We start from the raw sequence: 13792 nt of genomic DNA, 5'->3' as shown, positions 1-13792 counted from the left end.
ATAGTTTCAAAGAAGATGGTGTTATCAAAGAAATAGTCCAGTGAGTGAATAGTTTTGAAACCATAAGAAATATAGTTAATTTTTGTATATGTCAGTCTCGTTTAATGGTTTTGTTTCTGTTTCAGAGTTTTACGTAGAATAATAAATAGAACAAATTTAACCACCACTTCAAATGATTATGACCTCTCCCCTCCCCCCCCCCCCCCCCCCCCGCCCAAAAAAAAAAAAAAAGTCAGTAAAATATATTATTAAGTAATATGAAGAGTCATCAATAACTTCAATTGTTTGGTCACAACTGATGATGTGCTGAGAACTGTGACCTGAGTGACGAGAAAAACAAACAACAACAAAAAAAGACAACTATATTTTAAAGTTCAGATTTTTGGCATTAAACCTTCCTTCAGAGAACAGAAGCAGGAAAAAGACGAAGAGGCAGACCGAGAAAGCTATGGCAAGACAACATTAAAGGATAGACAGGCATTAAAAGAGGTTCTATCCAAAAGCAAAAGACAGAGAAATGGAAAAAGAAGGTCTACCATTCTTGTATGGTGCCCAACGGTCCAACAGACTTAGGGATAGGTGAAGGTGAACTAACTATGATTCTTCATTCAAGCTTACACTTTTAATGAATACACAATTAAGCCTTAGTTTTGTACATCACATTCGCCAAGATTTTATTTGTATCTATACAATTTTCAGAGAAACATTTTGAATTCTTTTTTCTGTCTGCACAATGTTTTATGATAGAATTGAAAATTATCTTCATCGATTCCCATATTTTTTGGAGGGTCATTCTACAAAAAGAAAAAGAACATTTTCTTAACAGAGTAGTATTTTTTGTTTTAATTTTTTTCAATTTTATTAGAATATTTGTCTGACCATGAGATAACACAGACTAAAAATACATAAAAAACCTAGGTGTTATAATAAATGAAAAAATGTCATAGAGTCCCCATATTGATGAAGCTATCAAAAAATCAAACAAAGCCTTAGGGTTTATTAAAAGCAGTGAGATTCATAACTAACGACTAGAGTAACACCTTTAGTAAAATCACTAAATTTAGAAAGCCTCCAGGAGAGAAGACTCAAAAGTAAAGTGGCAATTATACATAAAACACTGAACCATAATCTTCAAATACAAAAACAAAATCTAATAAAATATTCAGAAAGACACAAATATAAAGGCATATTCCTCATTCCATATGCTAGGACAAATTTGTAAAATGCTCCCTCTTCCCTAGTGCTATTAGATCATGGAATGGGTTGCCTGAGCCAGCCAGGAAAACCTGTGACTTGGCAGAATTTAAGTCATTGGCTAACATGCATGATTAAATGCATGACACGTTTGACATAATCATCTTCTCTTTTGAAGTAACGTCCGTATTATATAAGATAAGATAAGATAGGCCTATGTCTTTGTCATTCCCTTTGGCCCTGTCACAAGTTTATTTCAGAATGATACAATTACACTTAATGTAGGCTTCGTTTTTTAAATACAGTATTTTTTAAAATTGTTTTTAAGGTTACTTTATTATTTTTAAAATTTGTTAAACGTATTTTTTTTATTACAAAAAAGTCATATATTTCTTTGATTACAGGCCTGGTAAGAGAGTGACTTTACACTGCCTAGCCTATGGGCTGAACATAACAGATATCTACTGGACTAGACTGAACTCGGATGGTTCAATCACCAACATTCAGCCAGATAATTGGACAAGTCAGTAAGTCTTGTTTTAACATGTTGCTATTTATTTGGGTTTAAATTCACTGATGTTATAAATATAACTCTCCATGAGCTTGTATACATTGCTGGTCTTCTAAATAATAATATGAATTTAAATGGGCACTTTAGCTTAATACTAATGAAAGGATTTTATAGTTAGCAAGAAGTAAGTTGGCATCTTTAATGGCCAGCATTTACAAAGCTGGACTGTCTGTATAAAAATGCAGCCAGAAAGCTAAATTCTGTCCTCAATTGCAAACAATCAGTTCATTTAGTTTCCTGCATTGAATTGTAATGAAGCTTTCAAGTATATTTTAAACTTTTACCTAACCCTAACTCCATCCAACTCAAATGAGTACCTGACATAGGTTAGGGAAGTTAAGGCGATTGGTTGTTGGGCTGGCCACTTGACATCTTCGTTAAATATCAGCCATATCTTTACATCATCTTCCCCCATAACTCAAAAAGTCTGAAAAGGATAAGTTGACATTTACATTTACTTTCCCTGCCATCTTATTTACTAAGCTTATATCAACTCTGTGTGTCTGTTTGTCTGGTGAAAAGTTTGTTCACAGGATTTCTTCCAAACCCAATCTCAGATCAAACTGAAAGTTTGCACAATTATTTCTTTTACTTGCCTGACAACACAAGAATCAATTAAAAACAAATTACCAACTAGTTAATTAACTATTGTTAATATTTTTGTTTGTTTGGTGTCTTGAACAAGGGAAAGAAATTGTAATAGACTGAACTGGTGGTATAAGCAGTTGAGTAGACCTGACAGAAAGGATGCATGGTGGGAGCTCTGCCGTGCGGAACAGGCAGTCCTAGCCAGTTCTGAGTTTGGCACTGTCCAATAGACGCATACTTTGGACGGTGGCAGGAGAACTATGACACAAGTTGCCGCCATTGCGACGAGGACAACGAGACAATAAAACACATTCTTTATGAATGCCGAGCTCTGCATGAGGGACGATTGGGGCAAGGAATTGAGAGAGAGAGAGAATACTGGTCCATGTGCGGCAAAAGGTCTGTCCTTGTACCGGGATAAGGCGACCTTACAACTCACTGGCTGCTTCCTCTTCCGTGCTCTAAGGGAGTGATTCTCAGCATGGTTCGTTATTAATGGGGTGACTGATTCGGTGGTTTAAGCTGAATTAGTCCCCTTTATAGGTTGTCATCTGACTCAGTGAAGATAAACCTGATAAATAGGTCGAGACAATAGAAACAATACAATCTTCCATGTTAATAAGCTCTCCACTGGCAGAGTGGTTATCCTGTTGGCTTAAGAAGGCTAGAGCCATGAGTTTGAATTCAGGTCGCTCCCCTTTTTTTATTTTTATAAATGCTTTTTTATTGTTAGTCTAGATCTATCACAAATTTAATTTACATGAACGATCCAAACTAATTGATACAAGTACGCTTAATATTAGCTTTGTTTTTTTTTTAAGTTTCTTACAATACTGTACAATACTTCTTTCTAACTTTGTTTACAAGAGAAGAGAGGACAGCTTACAGCTTCTATAACAGCATCTCTCTCTGGGCAGACTCTGAGTTTAAAGACAAGACTAAATACACTTGTCGCGCTGAAAATATTTGGGGAGTTAATGTTGTGGAAACATTTCAAGTGGGATTGGAGTCTGACAACTTCCTGGTTGCTTCGAACTTATCACTATTCATGGTAAAAAACCTTTTGTTGAAATATAGATTTTATATTTTTATTTCAGATGAATGCATTTTAATGTTAGAATTTGAAATTGCTGTTTTATTTTTTAAGCACTTGTTAAACTAACTTTACATTATCATTAGTGTGATGTTTGTGTTATATAGCCATGAAGAAAAAATGACATTATCTTCCCTATTACTGTAGAAGTACTCTCTGCTTTCTGTTGGTCTCTGCTTGGAATACAAACCACTGACTTGTGGTGTGGTAGGCAAGAAACCTACTATTTAAGTAATCATGCCTCTTGTTTTGAAGAGTCTTGTTGTTGCACTTCTTGACATTGGCTTAGTAAAACCTCATTGAAGGTTTCAGAGTAGCCTCTGAATGTAGATGTAGCTTTTATTTAGTGTAAAAGACGTTGACAGAAAGACACAGGATAACTTAATTGATACCTGGCTACTGATGGGGACAGCAAAAGCTGGCTGCTCAACTTTCTTGTAAAATGCCACTGTAAGTGAAGAATTGAAGATACTGCACTTCCACTTTAAAACTTATGATCACAAATTAAAAGTTAACCTAAGCATAATAAAAAATATTTTGATGATGGATATCGTAAAGAAAATGAAATAGATGTATATACATAACATATCTATTTTGCTGTTTAATACATTCCTATAATTATATTTGCAGGAAGATTTCAATGAAACTAGAAATACACCTGGTCAAGCCAGTAAAGGCAGTCCAAGTTTAAACCCTTTGGCTGACATTCTTTCTGTACAAAGAATTCAAGTGCCTGGAGGTTTTAGTTTTAAAGTAACCTACAGACCAGTTGCTGAAGACATGATTCTTGTATTTGAAGATTATTTGTCTGAACTGGAAAGTGAGTTATAATGATTTTGAAGGTTTTAGAGTAAATATATAATTAATTACCCACACAATAATTAGTTGGCTAGTATTTGTCAGGGTTGTTTTTAAGGCTGATTTTCCTGGACCCTTGAAATTATAATGTTGTTATTACGTATTGGCTTATTTGCCAAGGCCCTTGACATTTTAAATACACATTCATTTTTCACTTTAACTCTGCTATAAACAGAAAAAGGCCCCAACGAAACAAAACAATTTAGAAAAGTTGTAAGATTGTGCACAGAAAATAATTGGTGCAAGAAATATTCTAAGTACGCATCAGTGACAGTATTGTATTCCACTAAAGATACAAGGAAGAGATATATTTCTAAATGTATCTGTAAATGTAAACCACAATTCCCTTATTGGAAATAAGTTAATCCTTTGGTTGGGCCAATTTGAATATTTTTAGCTCAATAGAGACTTCTCTGACTGCAAATAAATATCTTTCATAGATATGCAAATGATATATCTAAAAAAAATGTAGCAGGACATCAATATAATAAAAGCATATCAAAAATGTTTGGTTTGACCAAAATCAAAACAAATCTTATCTTATCTTATATAATACAGACGTTACTTCAAAAAAGAAGATGATTACGTCCTACGCGTCATGCATTTAGTCATGCATATTAACCAATGACTTAAATTCTGCCAAGTCACTGGTTTTCCTGGCTAGCTCAGGCAACCCATTCCATGCTCTAATAGCACTAGGGAAGAAGGAGTATTTGTACAAAATGATGTATTAAAGTGTATTGTTCATAGTTACAGTAATCCTCACAGTCAAAAGCATTGTTTAATTTCAAATTTGACAGGCCTCGATGAACCAAGCAGTGAAGACACAAAGACATCATTTGTTTTCTATAATGTCACTAAAAATTCGGGACCTCTTTTTCTGAAAGTTTTCAGTCCCAAACTTTTAAGGTAGGTTATATTAGACAATCTGCTTGAGTCATGATAGTTTTCACAGACCCGTAAGTTTTCACAGATTTTATGGCCCTTGTTGACTTTGCCAAGTATCATGTCATATTTTTTTAAATAAATGTGTGAATATTGTTTAGTTCTTTCCTTTGAAGAACATATTTACACACATTAGAAGTATCTGTTTACTTAAGGCCTTAAATCACCAGCTTCAACATCATCATCATCTTTCCTTTGCATTCCTCATGGAACATAGGGCCTCAGTAAAAACACATTCCTCATGGAACATAGGGCCTCAGTAAAAACACATTCCTCATGGAACATAGGGCCTTGGTAAAAACACATTCCTCATGGAATATAGGGCCTCGGTAAAAACATGCCACTCTCCACTGTCACTTGCTTTCCTGTCCTCTCTGCTTCATCGAGTACACTGCATCGCCACATTCTTTTTGGTCTTTCTCTACGTCTTGTGTCCTGGGGGTTCCACTCTAAGGCCTGCCTAGCTCTGTTGTTGGTATCTTTTCTAAGGATGTGACCAATCCATCTCCACTTCCTCTCTAAGATCTGCACCTCTATATTTTTCTGTCCACTTAGCCACAGCTTATAGGAACAATTAATTGCACAGTATTTATTGGGAGAGGACTTTTACTTTGCAAAATAAAATAGATTTATAAAGAGATTAAAACAAGACCCCAGCTCTTTGGTTATGTGGCTTCATATATTTAACATGCTATTCTACTGCAGTCAAATATTTTATTTGCCCTTCACGTCTTCAGGTCTTTTGTTTTTTCTCTAATGGATATACTTAACTCTTTTTCTCCTAACTGACGATACCAACGTTGATTCCACCAGAATGTGGTAGATAATTACGGAGAGAAAGAGTTAAAATGCTTCACTTCTGCTTTTATGCAGATGTTTTCATGTCTCACTCCATCAGGATGGATGCAGAGTGACAAAGTATGCACTCTGAACTGTTGACTCAGTGGTTCTGGATCGAAACTTGCTCACCACCATCTCCTGTTGTTCGGAGGTTTGAGCTAGGATGTAATAATCTTTGATTCTCAAGGAACATCTGAACCACATGTAACAAAAATACTTCACAACTCAGAAGTCTAGTGAAAGTCAGTCTTTTGGTATTTGGTGTAGGTAATGTGGCCAGCTAAATGGCTTAGGGCAGGGGTTCTCAACCTGTGGGTCCCGACCGCCTTGGGGGTCCATTGACGATTTGCCAGGGATCGCCTAAGACCATCGAAAATATGGATTGTTATTGTCTACTATTCTATTGCTGTGTGTGTGTGTTTGGGGGGGGGGGGGGGTTTCGCGGCGGAGTGGGAGAATGTAAAAAGGGGTCGCCGAGCTTAAAAGGTTGAGAACTGCTGGCTTAGGGTTATGCGTATCCTGCCCTTTTATAGGATTTACAATTAATATTTTTGTTTAGCCCAAACAGTAGGCCTAATATTACTTCTCCTCCTTCCACTAGATTGCACCTCCTTGGCCTAGTAGATAGATCTAGATTCAAAATTTCTGATTTTATTCACGTACACGAGTTCATTGTCGAGACTATTGAGTGCATGCCATGACAAGGTTTTTTTTCTCTTACTCTAGCCATTTCATGAGTAGATTATTTCCCTTTCCCTATGGTGTGCTTTGTGACATGTATGTGGTGCTGTGCCATTACACTCAAGATCTTCTGTAAAAGTCTTAACAAATCCAGATTCTGGTTAAATTTTAGCTTTAGATGTTAAGAATTAATGTATTTATTTATGAATTTAGCTATTCTAATGAAATGTGACATTTAGATTAGATTAGTTAGATTTACTGTTGCAAGCCAGATATTTGTTGGATTAGCCAAACCCAATTATCCCTCCTTAAATAACCCCCCCTTTGGAAATGGTTAATTATTTCTGCCACTTAGGTAATTATGTAACCAATGATGTGCAACTTGAATAATTACTAGAATAGTATACACAACAGGTGATGATGGGCCATGAAGTGACAAGAAAGTCATTCGCTGCATATAAACAAAATATAGCTTTAAATTTTTTTCTTAAGATGTAGTATACCATCTCTTAACTTATTATCCTTTTGAAACACAATTTTTATTGAAGCTTGTCTTATGCAGATAATATTGAATAATGGAGTCTAGTAATTTGTATTCATTAACTCTTTCTCTCCGTAATTATTTACCACATTCTGGTGGAATCAACGCTGGTATCGTCAGTTAGGAGAGAAAGAGTTAAGTTTAATTGTTTGTTTTTTCATCCACTCTGCTACATTTTACCTTTGTAAATTTGTATTAATTATTTTACCTAATTATTAAATTTTAAATTAGTTTATCTATATTAAAATTAATTGAATTAACTTAAATACAAATGAGTATTGCAATCCATTTATTGATCGATCCATCAAATTTCCATATGAGATCGTCATGTAGAGAAATAAAGTTCATTAGAAGTAACTTTTTAAAAATACTTCCATACATATTTATACTTGTTGGTACTTAGTACTGGTTTTTATCACCTTCCCCTATTTTCCAGTCTGTTGATCTGTTGGGGCACCACACATGCTCTGTCAACAGTTTTCCTCCATACCTGTCTTTAGCCTTAAGTAAACTTTAGAATCTCTTTCACTGACAGGCCCTTTCACTCTATGATGTCTTCCCATCGCTTTCTCTGTCTGCCACTTTTTCTTTTTCCTGCTACTATTTCCTGAATGGTCTGTGTGAGCCCTTGGTACCTTATGATATGGCCATAAATTTTAGTTGGCATTTTTTAACACTCAGCATGTCATTGAATTGCAGTTCCAAATCTCCTTTGTAGGTGATACTCAACAACCCTCTATTGCATCTCAATTCCATTGCTAGGATTCTATACTCTCAGCTCTGAAGTTAGCTTGAATATTCACAAGCGTAGAAGTCTACTCTTATTGTCTTCCCAAGTTGTTTTGAGCTTTGCAAGTTCTGCTGTGGACTGAGCAATTTCGACCAGTAGCTAGGTTTAGTTCCTACGTCTGAAACAACTCCAAGTTATTAAAAATAATTCAATTCTAATGTCCATTTTAAAGCCCTAAAAAATATTGGCTATTGGTCATGATGAGTGTTTAATTGGCATTGATTAGCTGCCGAGGTTAGCTAGCTCTTCTTCTGTCCTTAACAGACCTGTCATCCGCAAAGCGCAAGTTAGTCATTTTTCTTCCGCCAATGCTTTCAATACTTTGATACAGCTCTTTATGCAAAGGTAATAAGGGAAAAAAAAAACTTTTAAAAAGTCACACATGGGCCAAAGAAACAGATGACCTAGGCTTAACATCATCTGTCCTATAGATCGCAAGGTCTGAAAGGGAAACTTAATTTTTACTGTGCACGTACAAAAACAAAAATTCTGTTTTAAATTGTATTCTGTCTGCTGGGCAGTCAACTTTTCTTCCTAAACTGTAAACTCTCTTTAATTTTTATAAATAATTTAGTAAAAAGCTGTTTTGATGACATAATTCTTTTTATGAATTTTTTTTTGCCTAAAAAAAAGAGCAATAACATCCAATGAAATTGAGTCATAAGTTCCTCATTAAAATGTGTTGAATTTCTTTTTCAATAAGCTTACTTAGTTATTGTATGAAAATACATAATTCTCTTTATTTTCTGCTTACATGGTACTAGTGGTATTTACTTAGAACTCAGTACTGATGATGTCAGCCAGAAATATGCATTAAATGACAATGTGACAATACCAAGCCTTGTTATTGAACCAACAGGAGACATTGTTTACATGCCAGCTCGTAACGTGTCTGTCCAGGTAATAAAAAAATTGTCAATTTTTCTTTTTCTCTAATAGTAATTCATGAAAAAAAAAGAAACAAATCTCTTTATGTGCAAAAAATAATAACAATTTTCATTGTGTAATACAAAGAGACATAAAACAGTTTAATGTTGTACAATCCTTTCAACATTATAAAGTGTTTTTACAAAAGAATTATGCAAAAATACAATTCCACTTTCCTAACAGTCAAAACAATGAAACCTGATAAGTTTAAAATGGGAGAAGGTATCAACTTCATTTTAGAACTATTTGTATATGTTTCAGTCAACATCTCAAAGGTAGTTTCACAAATGATATCTGACAACTTGCCCCTGTGACTTTTTGCCCCTTCTTCCCCTACATTCGGATTTATTGATGGTCCCAGGTTCAAACCCTGCCCGCTCCCATCCCCCGCCGTCCTGCGGGAGGTTTGGACTAGGAAGTAAACTATCTTCAACTCTGAAGGAACATCCGAAAAATGTAAAACATTTTACAAACAAACATTCATTCTGAAATATTTTGTTTATAAGATTTGTTAGAATATGTTGTAATGCTGGAGATTTGAATGTCAATTTGCAATGATTAGATATAGTGAATCCATCCTTTCACTCAATTGTAAAGCAAGTCAATCAATCAATAAACCTGATTACTTTAACTTAATCAAATGTAATAGTATCTTTAGGACTACATTTGTGAAGGGAAATGAATGAACCAACCCAGAATGCATTAAGTTGATGACTCCCTATCATTTCAACCCTGGTCATTTATATTTGGTCACTTTATTCCCGGTCATTTCATCTCCAATCATTTCATCCCCTGGTCATTTCATCCTCTGATCTCTTTTTATTCAACAAATAACAATAGTACAATTCATGAAATCAGCATTATTTAAAATATTTATTTTTATTTGCATGACAAAAAGTGTGACAGATAAAATAAGAATAAAATTTAATGCAATCAAAAATATAAAAATCTTTAGCTATAGAATTAATGTAAAAATTGTTTTATTGTGTTAAATCTAAATCAATACAAGATAGGCTATTGATTGTAAGTACAGAAAACGATCTGTTGATTCACATTGCTTTACAATGTTTGTAATTCTCTTGTTCCGTGCATATTTCTTTCTTGGATGTTCTTTAGTGCCTGTAACTGATGTCTTGTGCAACGGACCATTCTTATGTATACCATTTAGGAATTCCACATTGTTGTACAATGGCATGAGATGAAAGGGCATGATGCCAACCCTCCACACTGTTGTACAATGGCATGAGATGAAAGGGCATGATGCCAACCCTCCACACTGTTGTACAATGGCATGAGATGAAAGGGCATGATGCCAACCCTCCACACTGTTGTACAATGGCATGAGATGAAAGGGCATGATGCCAACCCTCCACACTGTTGTACAATGGCATGAGATGAAAGGGCATGATGCCAACCCTCCACACTGTTGTACAATGGCATGAGATGAAAGGGCATGATGCCAACCCTCCACACTGTTGTACAATGGCATGAGATGAAAGGCATGATGCCAACCCTCCACACTGTTGTACAATGGCATGAGATGAAAGGGCATGATGCCAACCCTCCACACTGTTGTACAATGGCATGAGATGAAAGGGCATGATGCCAACCCTCCACACTGTTGTACAATGGCATGAGATGAAAGGGCATGATGCCAACCCTCCACACTGTTGTACAATGGCATGAGATGAAAGGGCATGATGCCAACCCTCCACACTGTTGTACAATGGCATGAGATGAAAGGGCATGATGCCAACCCTCCACACTGTTGTACAATGGCATGAGATGAAAGGGCATGATGCCAACCCTCCACACTGTTGTACAATGGCATGAGATGAAAGGGCATGATGCCAACCCTCCACACTGTTGTACAATGGCATGAGATGAAAGGGCATGATGCCAACCCTCCACACTGTTGTACAATGGCATGAGATGAAAGGGCATGATGCCAACCCTCCACACTGTTGTACAATGGCATGAGATGAAAGGGCATGATGCCAACCCTCCACAGTGTTGTTTGTTTCCCCAGGTATTTATTCCATGTACCTAGTGGGAATAATTTCTGGAGTTGCATTAGGTCAAAGTTCTTTAATTGCATCCAGCTATCTATCCTATGTTACACTTGTTTTTTCCTGGATCAAGCTGTACAACTCGGTGGAGTCACACTTGTAGCAAGTAGTAAAACATGGTGGAGTCACACTTGTAGCAAGTAGTAAAACATGGTGGAGTCACACTTGTAGCAAGTAGTAAAACATGGTGGAGTCACACTTGTAGCAAGTAGTAAAACATGGTGGAGTCACACTTGTAGCAAGTAGTAAAACATGGTGGAGTCACACTTGTAGCAAGTAGTAAAACATGGTGGAGTCACACTTGTAGCAAGTAGTAAAACATGGTGGAGTCACACTTGTAGCAAGTAGTAAAACATGGTGGAGTCACACTTGTAGCAAGCAGTAAAACATGGTGGAGTCACACTTGTAGCAAGTAGTAAAACATGGTGGAGTCACACTTGTAGCAAGTAGTAAAACATGGTGGAGTCACACTTGTAGCAAGTAGTAAAACATGGTGGAGTCACACTTGTAGCAAGCAGTAAAACATGGTGGAGTCGCACTTGTAGCAAGTAGTAAAACATGGTGGAGTCACACTTGTAGCAAGTAGTAAAACATGGTGGAGTCACACTTGTAGCTAGTAGTAAAACATGGTGGAGTCACACTTGTAGTAAGTAGTAAAACATGGTGGAGTCGCAGCTGCAGCAAATTGAAAATGAATTGTGTAAAGTTGTTACAATGTAAAAGTGGACAGCTTTGAAAGTGCCATCAGTAAACCAACATTTGCTATGCCCAAGCCATTCCAGTAACTTTCTGTCACCGTAAACTAGAAAACAATTATTTTCTCATCTGCAGTAAGTTTTTTAATAGAAACTCTTTGTACAATGCTGGTACTTTAAACTTGGCATCAGCAGGAAGAAAAGGCAGAGTTCCGCCAATGTCTTTGTTTCTCAGTCTCATACTTTAGCCTTTGATGATAAGTTATTAGAGTTATGATTATAATTATTCTAATTGTTCTTGAACTCTCAATAAGTTTTCCACTACTTCCACCACACTTTGACCTTTGATCATGACGGCATGTGGTATGTGAAGGATAATACTGACATCCCCCACATCAAATAGAAGCAATATAACCAAGTACACACCTCACTTTACAATATATCTACTGAACATCTAATTTTAGATTTCTCAGCAACAATAAAGAGGAAAGGGGAACACTATAAACAGTATAACAGCATGTCCCCAATATCAGAAAGCATTCTAAATTAACATTTATATAGTAGATGAAATGAAGGCTAAAAATCAAAGACTTAAAATCACAATTACATAATGACTAAGAAAAAATATTTAATTGGAGGTGAAATGACTGGGGATGAAGTGACCAAAAATGAAATGATTGGTCATCAACTTGACTTTCTTCATATAGTTTTTTCAAGATAATCCTAGTAGCTTCGAGTTAGAATCTGGAATTTCCTGATATACTTTTAGCATTCAACGTTTTCATATCATCATACGAGTTAACATTTTCACTATTAAGGCCAGACTGTTGAGCTTAATGTCTATCTTGAGCCATTCCAAAGACATATGCATCTCTAGTGTTTTTTTTTTTCATTTTTTTTTATTTCCACTTTACAGCTGCTAACTCATGGTACAACTTTCCCTAAATATTTCTTTTGGTTTGATTGATTTAGAAATATATAAGTATAAACTATTTAACAGATCAGAAAATAAAAGCATATTGTGTTATGATCAAATGCTAAATTGTGAAGTATTCTGAAAATTCTTTTTTTTTTTAAATGAAATCTAATAATGGAATTCCAAAATTGTCCCAACTCAGTGCTTTAGATAATTTGTAGGTTTGTATTTTATGTCATTTCAGATGTACTTCCAACATAGACCTGAAATTCTCCCAAAAGTCTGGGCTGATGTAGTAGACTTAAATTTGCTTCAGTTCTATGAAAGAGTCTCTCCAGGGAGTGAAAATACGCCATTCATTGATCTACCTCAAAAGTAATTGAAGCTGTCTTAATCTTTGAGTCCTAGCAAACCTGTGTTTAACTTTAATACCATAAAACTGTTATATAGTTTTGTATTAGTTGTATAATATATATATCATGGCATTGCCAGCATAGCTTTCAATACCACTAAATGATGGCACAGATGTCTGTATCATCTTATTACTTTCAGTAACAATAAATAGGGGCACTGATGTCTGCATCATCATATAGCTTTCAATATAGTGGCACACATTTCTGTTTAATCTTATAGCTTTCAATAACTATAAATAGGGGCACACATGTCTGTATCATCTTATTGCTTTCAATAACTATAAATAGGGGCACAGATGTCTATATCATCTTATAGCTTTCAGTAACTATAAATAGGGGCACAGATGTCTGTATCATAGCTTTCAATACCTATAAATAGTGACACACATTTCTGTATCCTATAGCTTTCAATAACTATAAATAGGGGCACACATTTCTGTTTAATCTTATAACTTTCAATAACTATAAATAGTGGCACACATTTCTGTATCATCTTATATCTTCAATGACAATAAGTAATGACACATGTATTCCTGAGTCATCCCCTCTTCCTCTATCTAGCCAAGTTTTTGTCTTTTTGTGTTGTATGCAGGCCTGCAAAGGGTATGGCCTATCCAGCTCTAGTGTCTCTGAAGGATATCTACCTTCTTCTTCTTCTTCTTCTAGCCAGC

The 13792-nt window shown here is 35.6% G+C and overlaps 1 protein-coding gene across 1 annotated transcript in view; it reads left to right on the top strand.

The window, feature by feature from the left end:
- The window catches only part of LOC106054555 (uncharacterized), a 42424-nt gene that overhangs the window by 10791 nt on the left and 17841 nt on the right, over positions 1–13792 (top strand). The window contains exons 9-14 of the mRNA XM_056041445.1: positions 1599–1721; positions 3221–3404; positions 4077–4266; positions 5105–5213; positions 8866–9001; positions 12953–13083. Coding sequence (XP_055897420.1) covers positions 1599–1721; positions 3221–3404; positions 4077–4266; positions 5105–5213; positions 8866–9001; positions 12953–13083 — 873 coding nt within the window. The remainder of the gene's footprint in view (positions 1–1598; positions 1722–3220; positions 3405–4076; positions 4267–5104; positions 5214–8865; positions 9002–12952; positions 13084–13792) is intronic.

Source organism: Biomphalaria glabrata, chromosome 9, assembly GCF_947242115.1.
Source record: "Biomphalaria glabrata chromosome 9, xgBioGlab47.1, whole genome shotgun sequence".
NCBI lineage: Eukaryota > Metazoa > Mollusca > Gastropoda > Planorbidae > Biomphalaria > Biomphalaria glabrata.
Note: the sequence above shows the minus strand (reverse complement) of the source record. Positions and strands in the feature narration are given on the sequence as shown.